A 23,810-nucleotide genomic window follows, 5' to 3' on the forward strand; every position below is an offset into this window, starting at 1 on the left:
TCCGGATGGGAACTCCGCTTCATTTCTGTCCATTGAAAAAAAAAAAAAAAATCCTGAAAGAAACTGCCGTTTTAGAAATACCTTTACGGAGCCGCTTCTCCGCCATGTTGGCTCAAAATCTATTGACCTCTATGGGGAATCCTGGCGAATGGTTTGGCGCCAAAATGGAGGACAGTGGGTCAGTTTCATAACTCCCCTGTGTAGGAGGAGCTTCTGGAAGGAAGCTCCATGGAGCTGAACGTCTGGGCTTACGGGAGGAATAAAAAAAGGTAAACCAACGGCTGGAGAGTGTTTCCTAGCCGAAGGAGGGGAGAAACGGGAGAGTGACGCCTCTGAACTGGATGTTGAAGACCGGGAAACGGTCGTCAGTTTACACGACACGAAGAACTACGTGTGTGTGTGTGTGCGCGTGTGTGAGTGTGTGTGTATACGTGCGTCCCCGAGAACACGAAAGTAACCCGCGGCTGGTCGGGATGTGAACCACCTGGATCAGCACCGTAACCTGAGCCCGTTCACAGGCTCTGCTCGGGGCATTTATCTCCCCTGTGAGCCCGAACCTGGTCGTTAGTCGGCAGGGAAGAGGAGGAGGAGGAGGAGGAAGGGGAGGAGGACAGACTCACCGGCGGAGGAGTTTACGAGAATGTTTGACAACCGCGGACGATTTGATTTCTGACACCGGGAGACCCGTCGTGGAAAGGCGGGGCCGAACCAAACCGGTGGACTCCACCAAACTGGATTAGTCGATTCACCCATACAGCGACGCAGCGGGTTTTCCTCTGTTTTTTGGGTGGGGGGGTAAACCGGGGGCAGGGGGGGTCGATGAAAGGAGGCAACAACTAGGATTTCAAAAACTGTCTTATTTTTTGGCAACTCTTTCCCTAAAAGGACTACTGTTTCTAACGAGGCGGGCGGTGTTTGTCATTCCTACGGAGCGGTCAGTTTTTTTTTTTTTGCCCCCCCCGTGGCCTTCCATTTAGGAACATAAGCAGTTTGGGCTGAATTTTATTATTTTTTATTTTTGCGGAGGGAGGGGGAGTTAATTCCCCCCCCACCCCCACCCAGCCGGGGTCGGACTATGGCGGACGACGACATTCTCTTTGAAGATGTGTATGAGCTCTGCGAGGTCATCGGCAAGTAAGTGTTGCATTGGCTGATCTGTGTCACTGTTTCAGGGCTGGAGCTTTCCCGTGAACTCACCGTCGTGGAGATGGTGCATGCACAGCGCACGCTCATGCACAAGTTTCAATTTTGCATGCATATGAGAGCTGTCAGATATATTTATTTGTATTTATATTTTTAAGTGCCTTGCAGTTTGCAGTAATACAAACACACACGGTGGCAGTTGGCAACTTGCTGCAGAGATTAAAGGGCAGGGCACAGACCGTCATGACTCATGCACATCTGGTCATCGTTAGTGACTTGAATCCGGGCTGCAAGGGTGCAGGAGATTTTGTGGAGGTGAATGTTTTTTTTTCTTTTTTTTTCTTCACATTTAAGAGACATTCTGCATGCACCATGGCATATGCATTGCTTTTTAAGACCATTATACCTGTAAACTATGGCTTCGCCTTGAAATGGCTTCCTTTTATAAATGTGGGGTGTAACAAAGTCTGGTGCATCATCAGCTGCAGCTCCAGAGTTTTTAAGCTTTTAGACTCTTTGCTTTCAGGGCTCTTAGGGCTATAGACCTCACCGCACCACACCTGTGACTTTCCAACTTGGGGCGAATGGCGGTAGTTTCACATGTGAAAATCTGTATCTGTTCTGATGAGCGATTGCCTCCCTGCTGGCCCCCGAATGAAGCACTCCGCTGGGCCGTGCAAACAGAAGCTCCGTGTGAATCGGGGACTTGGCAGGCCTGACGGATGAAGTCGAGTCGGTCGTAGTTGGCTGACTGGTTATGGGACTTGGTCGGTGTGTCACAGAGATGGTTGGCTGTCTGACAAGGCGATGAGACCTGCAACAAAACGGTACATGTTTAGGCAAGCCTGGATAAAAGCTGTTTTATCACACACAGTCACAAGCAATTCCTTCCTTTTTCACTCACTCAATGGCTCAGTCGGTTAAAATGCAGCAATCAGTATTTAAATATGCCCACGGAGCAGAGGAGACAACTCGTTGAGTCAGCCACTCTTGGGTTTTGTGAATCACAGCCTTGCTCATTGTGATTTCCACAGATTGTCTGTGATTTACAGTTTGCAGGAGGAGAGAGCAGCCTTTTATCAGCCGACCTGCTGTTCTGTGTTTGCAGAGCTGCTGCAGCCACAGTTTCGTTTTAAGGCTCTAAGCGAAGTACCGATCGTGGCTTGTTATCCCCCCTGAAAGACACTGGACAGACTGGTGGAAAACCCGGCCTAGTGACATGCTGCAGACTTTAAAAGCCTGATGCTGTGGCTGTTTACAAAGGCGTGGGTGTGTGTGTTTGCCAGGGTTAGACCCATCCACAGAGGCCCAAATATAGGTCGTTCTGAACTGTGCTTGGAAAGTGGCGTTATGATCATGGCTAAGCAGAATAATACGTCCTTTGACCGTACATGAGGAGGATTTTGCTTGTATTTTTAGAGCACAGACTTAAGACAAAACCCATGTCATGCGTGAATGTGCTGTGTGCTTCTGTCCTGTTGCTGTCAGGTTGATCCCAGCCGTTGTGTGACCGCATCCAGAGGCGCAATAAAACAGAAAAAAGAAAAAGGAAGAGGAGAGGATGTGGTTGAGGTTGGGAGAAAGTAAATGGAAACGTCGGGCACTAAAAGATGGGATGAAAAAGAGGGGTTGGAGATGAGGGATGAGCTAGAGGGAGCGGGAGAGGTCAGGGCCACCGTAGAAGGAAGGAGTCCATTAGTTTGACTCACACATTAAGAGACATCCTGTGCCTTCCGGCCATGCTCTTTTTTAGTTCATCCTCGAAAAAAGAAGAAGAAGAAACGTTTGCGTGCGTGTGTTTGTCACAGTCGTGTATGTAACAGCACTGGGATTTAAGAAACAGATGTCAAGGACCATTTCTTCTCTAAACTTCACTGCACTTAATACCTGATGGTAAAAGAAATATGACAGGACCGCACAGAATGACAGTATACACTGAATCAGGCATAACATTATGACCACTGACAGGATTGACCATCTTGTGACAATTCAATGTTCTTTTGGACCTGGTATTTATTCATGTGGATGTTACTTAGACATGTAGCACCCACCTGGACCAGACCAGACAGGAACTCAAAAGAACATGAAGAGCAGCACAAGGTGTTGACTTTGCCTCCGATTTCATTAGATTCCAAACTGATCAAGTATCTGTGGGATGATCCACAGAGGCTCCTCTCCTCAACCCATAGACCCCAAAGACCCCCACTAACAACATCCTGTTTCCAGACACCACAGGACACCCTCAGAAGGTTTCTCTGATGAGTCACAACTGTTTCGGAGGCTCAAACTACATAACGTTATGTAAGGTGGTTATAATGTTATGCCTGATCGGTGTAGTCTCAGTCACAGTGTGGGCTCATGTCCTGACACCTTTGTTAATGAAGTCAGCGACGGGAGTTAATATTACCCAGCTGAGTGGATCAGCTGCCTCCCTGTGCTGAATATTTGGGCTCGCTGTGGGTTTAACAGTGGATATCGTCCCGTAACGTTCACCGCTGTAGTGCCCATCTGCTCCACTGTGAAGTCAAACCTCCATTCACATCACCATGGCCTGCGAGGACACGCACTCAGGCTCTGCTGTCATTATAACTCAGCCCAAAGGAGGTGTGCCGCTAATGTGTTGCACACTTCACTTCTTGTGTGTTGATATCATCCGAGCAGTATCCATCTCCATCTGCATGCGATCCGTTCACTTCGTGGAGTGCACTAACATCACCCTGTAACCTGCAGCGCATTATACACCTGCAGCGCCGCTTCACCTTTGCCCCTTTTTAGCTTTCTGTGCAGGAGGAGTAATGGTAATAACAAATAGGCAGGTCCCTGGGTTGATTCTGCTTTAACGGTCGTTGAGTAGTTGCTAAAACAAACAAAGAAGACAACTTATTCTTCTTTTAGTGTCCGTCAGCCTGCGTCAAAGCTTTTAAAAATCGAGTCTTCTTTGTAGAAGAACTTTACTCTGAAAGCTTTCCTGGAGACGCCGTCAAGGAGACAAATTTTCCAGAGAGGGTTGGGAGTTTATTGCTGCGTTGGAGTAGGGAACACAAGGTACGAGCCACCCTCTCCACACTACATAACCTTTGACAGAAGGATTTATTGACTGAATCCAGTCGACTATCGGAGAATAAAAGGAAGACAAGACAACAATCAACAAGAGGTGATTTTGGACGTTTGAGATTGGATTGGTCGATAGTGGCCAAAAAACACCTGAGCAGGACATCTCTAATAATGAAGGGTGCGTCTCCTTTCATCCCTCCTCTTTCCGTCAGGATTAGTGTTTTCTCTTGCTAAATTTCCATTTTAGTAATTGCTGTATTTTACAGACTCTATTTGAGTTTTGTGAATGTGTGTGATTGTCCCTAATTAAACGTGTGAAACACTGACCTATATCAGGACAGGCAGCTCGAGTCCTGGCCTTAGGGCTGAGTTTGTTAATGATAATAATCGTGGCTATCTTCTTACTGCCACTGCTCTTCAACCTCCATGTGTATTGACGAACTGGCCAGAGGTATTCTACTTATAACCCACACACGACCCGTTAGCTGTGGGTCAGTATGTGAACCTCTGCTTTGTTTACAATTTCGGATGGAAGTGTGTTTTAAAAGGCAGCCTGCCCAGGACTGGGTTTAATGTTGGTCTGGTTCACTGTAGATGTTCTTGCCCTATAAAAGTTGTAATAATAGTATCTGTTTTCATCGGTTGTTGATAGACCAGGATGTCCCTTTTCTAATTTCTCTTTATCGCTGTAATAAATCCACTTTAATTGGGGAGGCTACAGCGGTTACTGAATAACGTTCAATTAAGTAAAGAAGGATTTTTCTTTAATGCGTCACCACTCTAGTAATGGTTGTGACTGAATGGGGGCTGTGGCCAAATGGGAATACATAGTGTATGTGATGTTATCTCCAGGGCCCACTCCTGTGTGTGTGTGTGTGTGTGTGTGTGTGTGTGTGTGTGTGTGTGTGTGTGTGTGTGTGTGTGTGTGTGTGTGTGTGTGCGTGCGTGTGTGCGTGTGTGCGTGTGTGCATGTGTGCGCACAGGCAGCTTGTTCTGTATAATGTTAGCCTCTCTGTTGGGGTTTGAGGGAGCGAATCTGCTGAAAAGCTGCTTCCCGCACGCACAATTACACATAGATGATATAGTGGAGAAATCTTACACTGGGCCACTGAAATATTTATCATCCTCATCAAGCGGGAGAACACACCCCCAACCGAGCCTGAGCAAGCAGCTACCTCAGTTTAACTGCTCGGTTTGCTCACATTTTGGGATTCAGTTGTCCATCTGATGGCCTTTTAAAGTCACTGACCTAATTCGGTGCCGGTGCAGTCGATTGGTGCGAGTAGTCTCACAGCCAGTGATATGGAGATCACCTGAGTGCCATGAATGCATCTCAAGTGGCTGAAGGATAAAGACACCTGGGTCCGGGAGGGTACATTCTCTGGTTAATCAGTATTCATGGCTATGGTTACATAAGTCAAGACGGGGGGGAAAAAAAAAGAGACAGAAGAAAAGGTGAAAAGTAAAAGATAAAAATAGCCGCTGAACGTACTGTTGAGTTCAGTTAAATTCATCACATCATTAAGAAAATGTGTAGGTCTTCGAAAAACGGATGACCAGGAACATCCATCCTGTGGCCGGCCTGAAGTACATGTGTGAATGTTGGAGTTTGCCTGGCACACACTTGGCCTCATTCTTCCAGTACTGTGATCTCACAGTGAGTCCTGGGTCACATTAAAGACTGAACACGGTGCTTTTATGTAAGTTTTGACTAAGCCTAGTTAAATTCACCATGAGTCCATTTATAAAAGCAATAAAACATAAAAAACGGTGTATAAATACTGTATATATCCACTTCTGTTGCTTTGAATGAATCAAAAAATAGATATTAGTGTCCTGCAGTTTTGTCTATAAATGCTTTAACAATCTAAAATAATTCCCATGTCAAGCTACAGTACAGATTCCCCCACCACAGTGTGACAGGCGTTCAATAGCGCTGCCAGTCACTGCTTCATTTTCAAATTAAATATAGATATTTTTCACCTCCTCAGGCTGTTGTACATGCACAGCAGCGTTTTCAGAGAGGGTGAACAGAGCCACTGTCCAGGGAGCTCCCCCGCTTTCTTCGTTTCCGTTTTAACGTTAGCATAACGCGAGAAAAAAACATGTGGCACCTGACCTTTTTGGTAACGGAGTAATCCGTCACGTTCTACAGGTGATGGATCGAGATGCTCGTATAATGCGCTCTGTTTCTCTGCAGTCAGATTGGCCAGACAGGTTAAATATTTCATTCGCAGTAGCTCCTCTGTGACTTCCATTGGTATAGCTGAAATTTGGTGTAAAACTCTCAAAAATCAGAGCTGTTGGAGAGCATTAAAAGTGACGGCTATCTTTAATGAGAGCGCGCTCTGTCTGGAAATGGTCTTCAGTGGGAAACTGGACGCGCTGTCAACAGACGCTTAATTTGCTTGGCTGCTAAAGCCTGGATAATTTCCTTAGGATGGAGAAAGAAAATCATCTCTGTTTAATATCTCAAAAAGGTGATTGGTGGTTTTTAAGTGCAGTGTATTATTCTTTGTACTTTATTGAAAGCTGTTAGCTGTCATTTGATTATTTTTAAGTGTTTTGTCTGGGTAAAATATATCTCTAGTTCAAATGAAGTGCCCCTGGCCTCCTCATTAATGGTATCATGACAATACGGTTTAACATATTGTTATCTAGTACTGGCTGATTTCTGATCTCATGAATATCAGACAAGTCACATTACAGAAACACAAGCAATGAAGGCAATGAAAGTATCTTAGTGAGATAAATGTACTTGTACACAGATTTCAGGATGGTGTTTTTGAACCACAAATAAAAGAAGGAAGGGACTCCTCGAATTGACTTCAGCGATGTACTGACTGAATGACGCCGATCACTTGGTCTACTGTTAATTCATTCGAAAAATTCAAATGAATGTTTCTGTGGAAATGTTTGTTTATTTAAATGTTCAGATAAGAAGAAGACCTTGCTCCAGCTAGTGCCAACAGTGCGCAAAACACCAGAAAAACGAGTTAGACAGAAGCCTGCCAACGACCCGACTCCGGAAAACGGCTGAGCAACGTTTCAGTGTGTCCCTTCCTTAAAGGGATTTCTAAACTGCTGGAGTGCCTTCATAAAATATCATGGACACCTGCTCAAACAACATGCAGTAATGATCAGTAACCGGGATATTAATACTCATCACATAGCATAAACTGGAAAAAAAACAAAAGCCAGGTTTGGGATGCTTCTTTGGAGTCCGCAACCAGTCAGACCATCGGCAGGAGCTCAGGAGGTAGAGTGATCGTCCAGTAACCCAAAGGTTGGTGGTTTGATTCCGCCCTATCCCTAGTCTATCCCTAGTCTGTCTGTTGTATGATTGGGAGTGATTGTGAGTGATGTTGGTGGTGGTCATAGAGGCCTAGGTTTCCAGCCACGTTTCCGTCAGCCTGAGGTAGTTTACCAAAACCAGGGTGTGACGGTGTGAGTGAATGAATAATGCATCATATGTAAAGAGACATCGAGTGTCTATGATAAAGCGCTATATAAAACCTATGCATTATTATTATTATTATTATCAGTAGGTCCAATGCATCTTGCTTCTTAACAGATGCCTCACCCTCACCGGATGAGCTTTACTCTGCCCACACTGAGATACTGGGGGTGAGACCCGTCCACCCAACTCTCCGCTACCTGTTAGCTCAGGCTACCACCTGTCACTCCAAGCGTGAACGCCTTTAGACATGCAGAATTTTAAACCTTAATGAAAAAAATCAAGGAATGAGAGAAAAAATGTCACCCCTGTACAGTTATCATAAATAATGAAATATTACCATTGAGACCAAAATCGTTTTCTGTACCAGGCTGGAAACCTGTTAAATAATGCTGTAATGTTGGGCTTTTTAACATGGGGGTCTATGGGGCCTTGCTCCGTTTTGCAGCCACTCGATGAACTGCAGTTTTTTGCACTTCCGCACGGGCTTCATCGTTCAGACCTGGAGGTTGCTGCCCGGGTGAATTCCGTCTGTTGCTCCTCTGTCCATCACTGCATAAAGCCTCCGCCCAAATGGTTTGATTGGCTCAGCAGATCTTTGCTTCGATAATGAATCCTGAGCAGAGTCCAGACTGAAATTACCCCACTAAACTGTTGGCTGGGGGAACTTGGATCTGGCCTCCGAGCGAGTGATGGAGAGCTCTGTGGAGTTACTAGGAGTTCACATGCTACGTTTTAAGCTTCTGTGGATAAATATGACATCATGCAGCTTGCAGACATAATGAGTACCTTTTTTTTTTTAAGCGACTGGTGGTTTTTGGTTTGTCCGTGTCAGAGGATTAAGTTGCCGTATTCAAGACATTTTAGTGCTATTTCTTACTCTCTCCTCCTTTCTCTTGTTTCCAGTTTATTTTCTTTGACTTAGTCTTCGTCCATTCGGGCCTCTCCAGCCTAAACCAATTTCCATGCTGCATGCCAAAGCACACACTGTCACCTGGGTTACAGCCGGGCCTCCTGGAAAAACAGCATCTAACATGTAACTCACAGGGAAAAGTCATTTCCCTTTTCAAGCCTTAAAAAATGGCTTTCTGGGTTTTATTCCTGCTGTCTACACAGAGCACCAGAGCTTAGATGCTACCAACAACATAATAGGAGGTTTGGGTGTGGGCTTAATGTTTGACATGTTGCGCTTCCAAAGGCAGTCAGACCTACTTGCTCAGTGGAGGGAGAAGAGACCGGTTAGAGTTACAGCCTCGGAGTAAGAACCCTCCTGTGCTTAAGATGGTTTGCAGATGTTGAGAGACTTTGCATTGATTTTTATCTGTTTTCACTGCACTAAACCTTTATCGCGGTAGGTTTCGTGTACTGTGTGAAAACTCCCCGTTCCAACTTGTAGACAAAAGCCCGATGTCAACTTTAGGTCAAGTTCTAGTTCATTTAATGTGAAGTTGAAGACAAAGCAGCTGGAAGACTAAAGGCTTTTTTTTTTTTTTTTTGCTTTCACAGTAATTGTAACTAGAAACCCAAGGATATGTGTGGTCTCTGACTGGGTTTGAAAAGATCTGATAGGATATGCTCAAATTGGGTCTTACTTTTATCAATTTATCTATAGACTCTTCTATAGACTCTCTAGCAGTATCCTTCGATTAATAATCAGGTTAAACTGAACTCCCCTCATTAACCTTTTAAGCTGTTTTTTTCTGCTTTCTGCTTCCACTTTGAGCTTACGTTAACGAAATCTAACGTTTTTCTAGACTGTATGTACAGACACAAACTGATGAAATGCAGCACTGCCATTAGCATCACCATTAGCATCTGCTCTGGGGCTACAGTGAAGACCGTTTTTTTATTTTTTTATTTTAGCAATTGTGCAACTTTTTTGGGGGATTTTGGCTGATTTGAGCAAAGCACAAGCATCTCCCATGCATCATTAGCTGTGTTTCCATCACAGATTTTCACAAAATAAAAAGCGATGTTTCTGAAATTTCGCTTTGTCCGTATTTCCATTGAAAGGTGTTTTGTGAATGAGCTGTAACTGTGGTAAAGTCTTGTCTCGCGATATCCCATAATTCTCTTCTTGTCATGTGAGACTTGAAATGAACTGGTCACATGACCCCCTGCACCATCTCTGGCGATGCCCGTGATGGGAGAAATACAGAAAAACTGTTTCCGTTGCACATCTGTGATACACTTTCATATCGATACATCTGAAAAACCACCTTATGAGAGCGTGAAAGTGTTTTAGTGATATTTGAGAGTTTTTTTTAAATGCAGGTGTTTCCATTACCAGTGTTTTATCGCAATTTTTAGATCTTATGCATTTCTAGGGGAAACTGCAGCAACTCTCTCTGTTTAATACGTTTCCCCATCTGTGATGTTTGGGTTACGGATTCGTGAATTCCATGCAAAATGCTGTATTTACGTTATCAGCATCATCCAGGACGTCTGTGTTTCACTGCAGCCCTTGTAATCTTTGTATAAACCCCTTTGTTTTGGCTCATATAGCAGTATTATTATTTTATATTATTACATTTTCACAGTTTGCATTCAGCAAAATAAAGATGAAGGCGTAGAAAGCTTGAGGAAGCCGGTTTAACACTACAGTCAGTATGACGTTCAAACTTGGTACCATAAAATAATTGGTAACATAAATAAATACGCACGGCAAAAAAAAAAAAAAAAAAAAAATAGAACAAATACTATAGATGCTCGGTAGTAGAAAATTGTTGGAAATTAGTTTTGGTAAAATGCACATTGAGTTCTATTAAATGAATAGAAGAAGTGAAACTGTTTCCTGCCTCAAGGCCTCTTTTTCAGCAGCAGGCCCATTGTTACCGGCAGCAGGCACGAAGGCCTGCAGGTTTACTGGCGTAATAGATGACATTTTTATCACTCCATTCAGCTGCCATTGTGAAGCCGTTTCTATAGAGCTCTGTCTCTGGACGCACTCGTTATGCCTCTTGTTAGAGAGTGGCCCATTTTGCTCCTCGTGTGCTTTCTGTTTCCAGCTTTCGGCTCTTTGCGGTCTCTCTCCTTCTACAATGGGTGTGTGGCTTTTATTTAATTAACCTCGATTTAACGAGGCAAGTCGATTAAGAGCAAATTTATATTTACATTAAAAGCGTATGGCAAGACAACTGTTTTGTAGTAGAGGGCTACATGTCTGGTGTTGATTTGCGTTACTGGTGCTTTCTTTTCAAATTACTCTATGTCCGAACATTTAACTGCTGTTGTGTTCAAACTATATTTTTGACTTAACAAGTCATAAAATATCTTTATACTTGCTGCTCCTTGTATTGCTCTTTTTTTGTTTGTTTTTTACATCTGCGGTATTCATCGATTGGTTCTTCAGCTATAAATTACTCTGTGTGAGTAGAAAATGGTAAATGGCTGAATTGTAAACGAGGGCGTCACATTTGGTGCAGACCAGTTTTTGCTGGTTTATTTGTCGTTTAACAAACCAGGTAGACTTTTTTATCCTGCTTTGTTTTGGTCTAGGGCCAAGAACTGAAGTCGTCTGATATTCCACCTAAATAGACTGGCGACCTTTACAACGGCAGATCAGAAAAGCCGATCAGATGATGCATGAATCATTAGACAATTGCTCAGCATGTCCCCGAGCCTCAGATACATGGTCTGCTTTGTGACTTCCCAGACGCCCGACTGGAGCAGCAGCCACAGGCTCCCCAGAGAAAGTGCCACCAACTGGCTCCTTGCACGTTGTGTATGCTGACGTCAGCAGCTGAGCATCTTCACAGAACAACAACATCCACCTATCGGAGCCAGTTGTCCCTCAAAGCGCACAGATGCTTGTTTTTTTTTTTTTTTTTTTTTTTTTCATCAGGGCAACATAAGGCTCAAACGAGTCCGGGCGCTAGAGGAGAAAGAGAGAGACCTTTTAGTTCTGGAGGTAAAGCTGTAGACGAGAAGAAGACTGATTTTGGTCCTTTCTTTAGCTTGCTAAAATTTAATTAAGGAGTAAATTAATAAAGATCTCTTTTATTATTTCCATCAGCCTGGAATTTGAAAGAGGACATTCACCGATCAGGCATAACATTATGACCACCTTCCTAATATTGTGAAGGTCCAAATGTTCCAATGGTCCAATGTTATTCATTTCTCCTGGTCATAATGCTATGGCTGATCGGTATAGATAAGACTTTTGTTCTTTCCATCAGCCTGCTGCTATTTATTATTGAGGCTTCAGTACAGTCCATTTTATTGCCAAACTTGGGGTTTGTCCACATCAGTCAACCTAGTCAGCAAGTTTTTTACAATGGAAATTATGGTAAAAATATTTAAATACTTTCATCCTGAAAGTCTGTGATACCCAGCCATTTGATTGTGGAGTCTCTCAGTCCACCCGTTATTGTTATTTACTAACCTATAAAGACTCCTAACGAGGTACTAGTCCATTAAAACCTATTGCCTGTTAATAGCAGGGCAGCCACCTTGCTTTGTTGCCCCCGGGGGATTCTGTGTGTCAGATGAAGAGCAGTGACTTAAAGATTTGTCCGTCTAATGGTTAACACTTATATATTATGTTTGTTACTGTCACTGTCACATGCTGTGTGTGCGTTCAGATGAGTCTGATGTATGGTGATGGCGTCCGCTAGTGTAAATCAGAACAGATGCATTTCATTTGTCGTCATTGATTCTGTTTTCCTCTGATTGGTAATAATGAGCTCCTGGAAGAGAGAGTGAGAGGACACGATCGTCTGATCACTCTCTGTCCCACCAGCCGGAAAAACAATGGCTGTGTTTGATTCAATGAACAAAGCCACTGTAGGCTGAGTTAAGGGCAAATGTACAGACCTAAAGGGCATATTGTATGGTGGGAAACCTTCATAAACCTCCACAACTTTTATAGATAATGTTGCCAACTACCTGAATTTGATATTCACACCCACACATTGTTCATGTGAAACAGCTGCACACTGTTTAGTCTTCACCACTGGATAAACGGTGTCTTCTTCCTTCCTTACCCACAAAATTTAAATAAAATCTCTCTCCCCTGGATCTGTCATGGCTGCAGGGAGTAATTATAATCAGACTCATTCACACGGCAACATCGACTACAAACAGATTCTGATGCCGCCCCCTCAATCAATTCCACTAACACAAGTGTTTTTTTTTTTTTTTGTGCTTGTGATAATCTCGTTCTAATTCCTTTCGGTTCCCTGTGCAGTGTCATACAGGACACAGCGTGTGGACAGCGGGCATCGACTTGAACCTGTTGGCTATTTATTACGAGTCTGTTTCTGCAGCGTAGCTACACCTGGGTTTAAATGAATTCTGCAGAGGAGATTCAGTGTTTCTTGGGGTGGGTGCATGCACACACGTGGCAGGGGGAAGAATATCTGACTGTGAATCTGCTATTTCAGCAATGAACAATGAATGAGTCCTGTTTTATTCTGAATTCTGAGGAAGACGTCGCCCACAGAAAAAGGGGGAATAACTGATTTGAGAAGATTCTAAACATGACAAGTAAATGGATGTGGTGGAGACGGCCAAAGAGAAGGACAATAGTGTAGAGAGATTAGATCAGGAAGCAGTGAATATTTGGAGGATGTGGACGGCTGCAGCCACATTTACCCGGGTATTATGGCTGTGTTGACATATTGTCTGACAGATGGGTGACACATGCTCTCTGTCCCGGGCCTATTGTAAGTGCAAGTGGACTGGTTCTTGGTGACGGAGGCACAGAACGAGACTCGCTGTGGTGAACTGGGTGGAAAACCACTTCGTCTTACTTCAAGCTGTCACAGTCTCACAGCACAATGCACAATTACCACTTCAGTTCCCTCCTTATATTCCACTCCCTGCTTCGCTTCTCACTCATAAAGTCTTATTTGACTTTAAATAGCATCAGCTTTAACTGCAGTACAAGTCTTTGGTTATATTTAAAATCAAACCTCAACCACAACTAAGCCAGTAGGCAAAAGCCCAATTTTCCTCTGTGCTGTGAAATATTAATGATGTTGCAAAGGAGCAACTTACTTTATTGTGAAGCGAAGTAGGGCTGAATGATTTTGGCAAAGAATCTAATTCTTTTCCCCCCAATAATGCGATTAAAATTTAATATTCACATATTAAAAAGAAGATTTTATCTTCTTTTCTAACAAAATGTAATGAATGATTTCAAAATATAATATTAACACAATATTAGATACATGTGTAGCATACGATTGGCTGGGCCTATTTATTGAAATAAAATGAAAGGATGCGTGATTGAAATAATTATTTTTATTGAACTCCTCTGTTATCTCCTGTGTGATTTCAAAGTGCCATTTTGAATTGCCGTCATTCGCAAATCTGCCACTTTAAGGAGGGCTGGTTAAAAAAAAAAAAACTGTTCAGGTGTCTGGTGGTTGTGGTCCTGATGGACCTGGTGGGAGCGATGTAAACAGGGAGTGACCAGGGTGTGATGGGTCCCCCATTATCCTTCTAGACCTCTGCCTGGATCAGACGTCATGCAGCACACACTCAGGCTCCTGTTTGAGGCCCGTGAGGTGACTGGCTGTTTGCACGAGGTTCCAGTCTGTTGTTGGTGTGAGCAGAGGATGCGGGTACCACACAGTAATGGAGGAGGTGAAGACACTTTCCAATGGTGGCTCTGTAGAACTGGGTGCGAGCCTTGGAGGAGCTGTAGTGGAGCAGCCTGAGGACAGACATCCTCTGGTGTGTCTGCTTGATGACCTTAGATGAGTGTGTCTGGTGCCGGTGGTGCCCAGAAACTTCAGAGTCCACCACCTGTACTGCAGTGTTGTTGATGAGAAGTGGGGGGTGTGAGGTGTGTGAGGGTGAGAGTCCATGGAGGTCCTTGACCAACTCCAAGGCCTTGTTGATGTTTAGCTCCAGGTTGTTAAGTGTACACCGTGCTGCCAGCTGTGACACCGTCACACCGTCACACCGTGACAACAACCTGACTCGTCGTCATCCGTGATGAGTCCCAGGACCACAGTGTCATCTGCAGACTTACTCAGCTTGATGGAGGGTCGGCTGGAGGTGCAGTCATTGGTGTACAGGGACAACAAATGAGGGAATAGGACACAAAAAGTGAAATATCGCAGCTGTTGTCTGAGTCGAAGAGAAGAGCTTCTCCCTCAGACTCATTTTATATCACTGATATTAACGTTAACACACTAAAAGGACAACAACAGAACACAAGTGCAGCATCACACAACGTACCCCACGATGCATGCATCCGCTACGTCTACCTTTTGAACTCTTGATGTTCCTCTACTTTCATGCCAGTTGTGTGAGTTTTGGACTGTTCAGTCAGACGTATTTCGATGAAGTTAAGAGCTACGGTCTCCTCCAGCCACTTGACCACTGTGTAATCGAGTCACGGTGTGAAAATCATGCTTTATCACATTGCGACAATTGCAAATTCAATTAATTGTTCAGCCTAAACGTGAAGTGACACTGAAGAAAACCTCACGCAGTTATTCATTTAATCATCTTAATTGTTTACACTTATGAAAGATGATCTTCCCCCAGGGCCGGCTTTAAAAAAATCTTTGTGCCCAATAAACCTCAGGGATGCGCCCAGGAGGAAGTCCTGACCTGGATTCATCTCACCCCCTCTCTGGACAAAATTTCAGGATCCTTCTTAGGTTTGTTCACAAAAAAATGGAAAGAACTGCAGCTGATAATAGATTTTTAGAAAAGGATTAGCACTGCTCTGGAAGTCAAAGCCCAAATTGGCATCAAACTCACAAGAGACAATCAGGCCTGAGGCGGAGTTGTAGCTGATGTGACTCAGCTCTCCAAGTCTTTATTGTGTCCCACTCAGCATGGCGACAATGGCGACGTTTTCAAGCCTCCCTCCATGCGATGTTTCTATGCGTGCACTGAACCACGCGCGCACACAGACACTCTCCCACTCTGTTGTGTCGCTCCTACTCCTGCCCTCGTACAGTGTTTCTGCTCGCGTTTGCTCTCTTTCTTTTCTCAATCTGTCAGGAGCTCAAATGGAGCTGTCATTACTCATCCCTTCATCTCCAGCGTTCACATAACTCCTTATGAAGGCGCAATACGAGCAGCAGGAGAGAGTGAGAGACAGTGAATGAAAGAACGGTGGCACTGTCACTTCTTGACCTCCTCTGCTCTGCCATCTGGAGCTGACGGCGTGGTGAGGAAATATGCTCAAAAATAATACCTCACGTCTAAATCTGTCAACTAATGACTTGCATGTGTGCAGCAGCATGACTCCGTGTTAAAAAAAAAAAAGAAAAACACCTTCTCCCAGACTGGTGAAGTGTTTAATCACTGACTTGTTGGTTCATTTCTCTCTGCTGTGGACGTAGCCAGTAGTCTGCAGCAGATATGAAAGTGTATTGACAACACTCCAGCCTGTCAGGTATTTGCCCTCTTCTCATCCAATCTGTGGATACACCTTCTGGCTGTTTGCTGCCAGGGCCGGACGAACGGGAGGAGCATGAGAAGATGAGTTGAGATCAGGTGCGCTCTGGAAGAATGAGAACTGGGAGGAGGAGGAGGAGGAGGAGGAGGAGGAGGAGGAGGAGGAGGAGAGGCTTGTGGTGGAAGATGGGATGACTTACATCTGCAGAGGTGACAGTCGTTTCTCCTGGAAGAGTGTCAGCTTGTCTTTGTTGTCTAGTTGTTGAAGAAAGCTGGAATTATAAGATGGATATATTAAGATTGTGAAATGCTGCAACTGTGTTACTGGTTGAAAGGTAATTATGTAAGACGGGGTTTGACAGGCTTTCACACTGCCAGCAGTCCAGACTCCGACCTCCCACTGCGAGAGCTGCGTGCCTGTTTTTTTTTTTTTCCTCCCTCTCATACGTCATTGTGTTGACAACGTCATCATTACACATTTAAGTGCTCCGGAACAAAGCGAGGTAAACAATGGACAGCATGGGCGCCAGCGAGTGGAATATTAATATTAGTGTTGCTGTTTCGTGCGTTGCTATTTTGTCCCTTTCGCAAAGTATACAGACTCAGCACAGACTGGGAAACGTCTGCGCGGTGGAGCTGAGCCGCTCATGGACCTCGCAGTCTCGCCAGTGTGATGCAAGGATAAACAATTTGTGTCATGTCACTATACAAGCTGTATATAAACACAGTCACATCAGGATTGCCTGATTGGTGGGATTTCTTGAGCACGATGTAGGGTTAATTCACATATGTGCTTCCGTTAAAGATTGTGTAACTACACATTTGATTTGTTTGATTGAAAAAACAAATGGAAAAAATCTCTGGCCTTCAGAGATCGGTCTACTGCAGCTAAAGATCTAATAACTTTATCAAATAGCTGATGTACAGCCTCCTTCTCTCTGTTACCACAGGGTGTTTAGTCAAGTTGTTAACTGACTGTTGTCTTGAGGATTTGGACCGTTCCTCTACTAGTGTTAGCAGACGTCTTTCTAGATGAGTGAGCATTGCAGTAGTACTTTAGTTGTATTTCAGGATTTCAGTATGGGCTTCACCTTCAGTGGAGACTCAGTTCTTCCCGTTATTGTTCGCTTATTAGTGTTAGTCGATAGGCTGGACTCACATGTTTTTGTTAGTGGACTCATTTTCAAAGAGAGGAAGAAGAAGATATGTGAGTGTTTTGAGTGCTGAGGTTTGGCATGGGGACCTGAAATGTGCTGGAGTCAGTGTTGTTTTCCAGTGTTTTCATGCCGCTGTTAAGTGCCCGCGCACAGTATATTTACACGAACCCACACAAAATCACACACAGACTGCGATAACGGCAGCCGTCTCCAGTTCTCCCATGGCTTTAGTTAAAAGCCCCTGGACTCACCTCTGCCAAAGCGTCTGGCCAAGTCAAGCCCCTGGGCTCAGAGGACAAGTACGTCCATGAACCGCTCTCACACGTACCCACTTTACATTGAGACACGAAGCCCTGCTGTCTGGTGGGATCATGTTAACACAATAAACTCTTTGCTTCTTCACCACTCCTCTGTTTGATACACCACACAAGCCCCATATGGCTGCCCAGGCAGCAACACAGCATTTTGTTCTTGCCTTAGTGGCACCTTGCTGCCTTATGTATGTGTGTGTTTGCTAAAGCACCCGAGGAGATAGAGAACGTGTGTGTTTGCGTAGTGTGGTATCTGGAGCTTAGGCTTGTCCCCAGTCGTACCAACTGTGCGATAATGTTTATACATGGCGATGAGTAATTGTAGCTAAATCATATCCAGCTACACTCTCGTTGCTGGATAAATGTGTTGATGCCCCGGGCCCACAACTTATGGGGAAAACCCACGCTTTTGTGTAGACTGTGACCTTCGAGGTTCCGTGCAATTATACGCATTAAAATAAAACTGTTGAGAGAGGGAGACAAACATCCTCCCATTTCCATATGCAGTCTCACAGCACGACATTACTTAAGAAATGACATAAATTAAATGTAGACCTAAAGGGGTGTCCTCGCTGTCCCTTTTATTCTGTCTCTGTCTTGTTCTCTCGTTCTCTCTACATTACAAAAGACACAATATTAAATGATGTGAAGATGATGTGTAGCCTGAAATGAAAGTGAAAGTTTTCTACTGCTGCTGATAAAATGGAGGGAGATAACTGCAGAGTTGCTCTTGCACCTAGAGATCAAAGTTCTATAATCATTCCAAAGAGTTCCTGATTATGTCAGTGCACATACTGAGAATTGTTATTACAAACCCAAGAAGCTGCAATGATCTTTACATGGCTATAAAATCATCCTGTTTAATATCCCTCTGCTCAGACCTTTGGATGGATAGTGGCATTGTAACGTAACTATAGTGATTCAGAGTGCTCTGTACACAATTTAATATTCAAATATTCATAGTCTTTTCCTGCCTTCCTTATCTTCTCCTAGAGTTGACTGGACTCAGTCCAATAAATCTTTATCAAAGTTAATGTTAATGCCGTAAACTCCCTAACCCTCTCTGGAATATTTTTTTCTCCTTGACTCTTCTTGTCTCCAGGAAACGTTTCTCTTCTTTTAAACGTAGCATTCAGACATTGTTGTTGTTCGGATGCAGCCTGAGTGGACTCCACATTGCACAATTTACTAGTTACTCTCTGACATTTTCCAAAGTAAAGTACTTCCACTCAGCGGATGTTTAGTCACGTGATTTCTTCTGGGATGCAGCTCGATCTCGATCTGATCTGGTCATTTTAAAAATGCCTGCGTTGGCCCTGATACTGATCGGCACATCCCTACTCGTAAACGCTTGAAATACAGCCAGGGAGCCCAAGACTAGAGACCAACTGCCAGCTACAAAGATGTGGACAAGGATGGAATGTCTTTCTATGACTTTAGTGTTGATATAATGTGGGTTTTCAGAGGTTTTCAGATTCAATGGGAAGACTGAAAGAGCATAAAGGCGTAACTCTGAAACCAACATTGGCCTTTATTGGTCGTTCAGCCGTGTGATCTGTGTGTGGCCTGTCATGTTGATTAAGTGTTGATACCAACGACTCTTTTTCACTAAAGTAGCTGCAGAAAATAAATAAAGCATTTGTGTGTAATCATGTGTGTGTAAGCTACGTCGCACTGTTTATGCAAGGCATTATGTGATCTCTTGGTTTGTAACCGTGTATGTGTGTTTGTTTGTGTGTGTGTGTGAGTGGTGAGATCTGTGTGTATGACCCTTGTGTGTGTATGTGGGCTAATCTTAGCTTTAGTTTTGGATTAAGAGACATAAGCACATGACAAGTGCTGCTGGACAGAGCTCAGTAGCAACAACAAGCCATACAGCAAAAGGTGGAGCCCTAAAAACTAATTTAAGTCATGCACAAGCTGGCAATTATGAGACATTACACTTTAAAACATCTTGGCGCTAACATTCATTATGATAGCAGGTAGATCATTGTAAAATTCCTGATAGATGCTGACTAACAGTCAATATCTTCAATGGAATTTTATGATTTTATTTCAACATTTCTGTTTTAATTCTTATCATGAGGGATAGCTTCACTAATTTTAGACTGATACTTATTTATGTCATATTTTTGTGCGTGATTCTTCTTCAGTGATTTAGGAAACTACTAAGTGCTCTCCAACTCCTAATGTCTGTGTAACAGCACATTAATTTGCATTTTCACTTGCTGACTTCCTAGATGCTCAGTTCGAACCTGCACTCACAGCTGTGTTTAAACCTTAGCTAATTATGTTCAATAAGTTTCCCGATAGATGCTGACGATGTCACAGTTTTCTAGGATGGAAATATACAATATTTCTGTTTTAGTTCTGTTCTTGAGGCATAGTTTTACCAGTTGTGGCATTTAAAACAAACCTTTTGTAGATAAGTCGTAGAAGGCTGATACATTTCAAATTTCTGCTATTTGAACCATATAAACTAACTACATTGTCTGTGTGCTTCCCAACTCCTAATATCTGCATCACAGTACGGAAAAGAAATTACTGCTCCAACAAATGATTTTTCTTTTCTATTGTTTCTTAATTACTTTTTTTTTTCCTGAGTAGTCGCTTAATCTTTTGGTTAACTACTAAACTATAACAAAACTTCTCCCAATAAAATTTATTCAAACAGCTTGAACGTCCTGTTTAATCTTGTACAAATAGGAAAGTTAGTTTTTACTATATTCTGTCATTAGCATACACAAGCAGGATTTCATTTTAGAAATGCATCTGTATTATCCTGTACAGGGTCACTATTCATTCTCACATTAACTTAATATTGGCAAATAGGCATATTTATATAGTTGATATCAACCAGTTGTTGTAGCCCTAAAACAAATGCACATTATTTTACACTGTTTCTTGCTGACTTCCTAGACAGGTCAAACTTTACTGTAGTTAGATGGAAATCTGACTAATGATGTTTTGCTGGTGAAATAATGCTCAGATAAATTATAACTAATCTTTAAACAGAGTTAATGCTTGTACTTCCATGGCAGAAATTGTGATATGAACTTTAATTAATTTGGAACTGGCCTGTATTTGTCACCAACACCTTCCCTGCTGTCATTAAACTATTTTCTAGGTGCCGACATGCAGCACCGTTTGTGATTAATGACGAGCGGAAACAAAAGTGCACTCCACCAAAAATAAATTTCAGCTTCGAGTGGGAGATATCTGTGTTAATGTCCGACCATACGTCTCCGCTGGCAGCCAAAACAAGAGACTAAGCCACAGATAATTATTCATTTGAAATGAGCAGCGAGAGATGAGCGGTGACATTTAGGAGAAAAAGGAAAAAAAAACAAAACAAGAGACAGATGGCAGGTTCATACTCTTAGCCAATAACAAATGGAACGTTCGCCAGAAATACCGAACGCAAAAAGCTGACTGTCCAAGGTAGGAGACTGACTAGATTCACAGCCAGATAGATGATGTCACTGTGTTAGAAAATGGTGACAGTCCAAAAATGCTGTCCAGCAAAGGCTTTGAGGGAAAACATTTTCCATAAAAGATTAAATCTGCCCATCCCATTTGTATTGCATGTTTTATGGAGGAGAAACCCCAGATTTAAGATGTGAACGTTGGTGAAACTCAGGAAGCCACTTGGATTAATGAGGAAACATCTTCAAGTCAACTCTGGTTGACGGATGCTCAATATTAAAAGATCTGGACTCTGTACTCTTTAGATCTGGATCTGGACCTACTGCCTCATCGAGCACAGTGATCCCTGAGAAGCTAAAACTCATCATCTAGTCATGCTGAGCATAGACCATCTCCTCTTGTCATTACTGCGCAGCCGTTGACCATAGCTTTGACGGGTGAGTGGCCTCAGGGCTGCACTGGCACTTTCAGACTCCCACAAATGTTGAAACGACAAAGGCAGCAGACGAGGTAAAGGTCAGAGCCTTTCTTTTCGCTCCGAGCTCGTGCTGAGGTGGTCCGTGGCTCAGGCGCTCCAACCCGTCTGTAGTGCCAGGGGAGTCATTGGTGCATACGGAGGAGGGGGCTGCAGCCAGCACTGCACTTAGGATCAGAGATGGCCTTTACAAGCACACAGGAACTTATTGTGGGCAAGAGAAAGGCTTTGCTCAAAGCTTTCTGCTGAGTATTGAGTTCCATGCTTGCATGCACGCACACAGTTTCTCTCCCAGACAATTGACTGTGTGGCATAGATTTTCTGTATTGTGCGTGGAGAGCTGATTGGGGGCCCGGACCCTGGAGGAGCAACGCTGGCATGTAGATCAATTGCGAACAAGCACGAGAAATCAGATACAGCCTGGTGCTTTGCTGTTGCCTTTGACTGTGAGAGGGAGATCAGGAGTTGAAAGTTAACAGTTTTGAAGTTATGTTGTGCACCATGAGGGGATGGTTAGTGTTTTATAACAGATGTGGTGGAGATGGGAAGCTAGGTCCAAACAAGGCCAAACCTTGCTGACCTTCTCCTAGTACTTTAATTGTGGCAGGCATCCGGGAAGAAGACTGGGAGGTCATCATTTTTAGATATTTAAGAATTTCCTACTGTTTTCTCTCTTCTCAAGGTTAACCTTATCGCAGGCTCAAATCGTACCACAATATGAGTCTGGAAACACACATTTGATTTCAACTGATCCAGGGGATACAAATTGGATTGCCCTGATCTCTATCGAGGAAGTCTGTATATATAGGCATTTTTAAAATGATTCTATAGGATTTGTATCAGGCTTCATCCAAACCCAATCTTTTGTAGTTATTTGTTTTTAGTGCGCCTTAAACCAAAACCACGTTCCCCTGTAAAAATTTTCATTATTCAATACTACCAACTACCACTCAGGTAAAGGTTTAAAGGAAGGCTGCATCCAAACAACAACAACAAACACTGAATTATAAAAACAGAGAAACATTTCTTGGAGACAAATCTTCCAGAGAGAGTCAGGGAGTTTATGGCAGCGTTGGATGACCAGAACATTTCTGGAGTAGAGAACACAAGGTACGAGCTACCCTCTCCACTACATTAACCTTACATTAACAAAAAGATTTATTGGACTGAATTTAGTCAACTGTAGGAGAAGGCAAGGAAGACGAGAAAATACTTTTTAGGAAACTACAGGGGACCAAGTCAAGGACATTTAAGATCAGGACTCAGATAGGCCAGTACTGACTATTAAACTATTGGAATTGGATCAAACAATGCGATTGGTCCCAGAAGATCTTATTTGGAGCATAATCATTTCCCAATCATTTTCCAACACAAAAACCTGCATTTATGTGGATTTCACCCTGTCCCTCTTTATTCCTTCCTCCTCACTCAGTCTCTTTCTGTCCAGCCCTGTACTGTTTTTGTGGAAAGGGAACCTAAATGGCCGCTCACTTCTTTTCAGGCCTGTGTGAGAACTTGGCAGAAAGTGGCAGGCTGGGTTTCTCTCTCCTTGGCAGAGCGGCTGAGTCCTGGAGAACTTGTGGAGCTGGCAGGCCGGAAAAGGCCGGTGCTGTTCTCAGTGTAATGGTAATACGGACGGCTCCAACTGCCACTGAAAATGAAGCCAAAGCCTTCAGTTTCAGGATGTACTGTAGACGCTATTTAGCTTATGACCGAACATGCTCTTAAATTAAATGTCAGTCTTTTTTTCTACCAAAAACATTAATACACAGATTCTTGCACATTGGGAATGTTTCCATGTAGAAATGAATGTAATTTCATATGAACAGACCTTTATTACAGGTCAGTGTGAGTTTCAGTAGAGATGCACAGAAATAGCAAAAAAAGATTTAAGTCGGCCACCATATTTGTACGTGTTTAGTTTGCAAAACATCCTGTGTTGATATTGGGCTCTGATTGTCAGCTGAAGGCACCAAGCTGAACACGACACACTGCAAACTGCACTTTAACATCAGGTTGTAGCTGTTTTCGTTATTGACTGGATTGCTTATTTCTCAAGTTGTAAAATGTCAAGCCCAAATGGTCTTTACAAATCACAAAAGCTTAAATTTCAAGTTTGCAACATGAACATCATTTATTGTGACCAAGGATGTCAGTTCACACTGAGGAGCCACACACGGCTAAATTTGATCTCAAGGTTGCCGGGCAGTGACATAATAGCGTGAAGAAGAACAGGAAAATTATGAAAATGATTACATTTAATGATCTATCCCTTTACAAAACCTTAGGGGACATTGGGAGTCAAGGTGTGGTAAGTTAGTTAAGTCTGTCTTCTCCTTCTTTCCATCAGCCTGTTGGAAGCCATTTTGTAGGTTCAGTGTCCCCCTCCCCCATTTTTAATATACTTAAATTCCACAGGA

The 23,810-nt window shown here is 43.3% G+C and overlaps 1 protein-coding gene across 14 annotated transcripts in view; it reads left to right on the top strand.

Annotated features, from left to right (window-relative positions):
* The first annotated feature begins 208 nt into the window (after nucleotides 1-208).
* Nucleotides 209-23,810, top strand: part of caska (calcium/calmodulin-dependent serine protein kinase a) — a 122,887-nt gene continuing 99,285 nt past the window's right edge. For 11 of the 14 annotated variants that reach the window (XM_047601855.1, XM_047601858.1, XM_047601861.1 and 8 more), the window contains exon 1: nucleotides 210-1,134. In XM_047601855.1, coding sequence (XP_047457811.1) covers nucleotides 1,076-1,134 — 59 coding nt within the window. In that variant the 5' untranslated portion in view covers nucleotides 210-1,075. Of the gene's footprint in view, nucleotides 1,135-23,810 lie in introns of all 14 variants that reach the window. The other 3 variants (XM_047601864.1, XM_047601867.1, XM_047601856.1) reach the window with 2 other exon arrangements.

The sequence above is a fragment of the Mugil cephalus genome, chromosome 12, assembly GCF_022458985.1.
Source record: "Mugil cephalus isolate CIBA_MC_2020 chromosome 12, CIBA_Mcephalus_1.1, whole genome shotgun sequence".
Classification (NCBI taxonomy): Eukaryota; Metazoa; Chordata; class Actinopteri; order Mugiliformes; family Mugilidae; genus Mugil; species Mugil cephalus.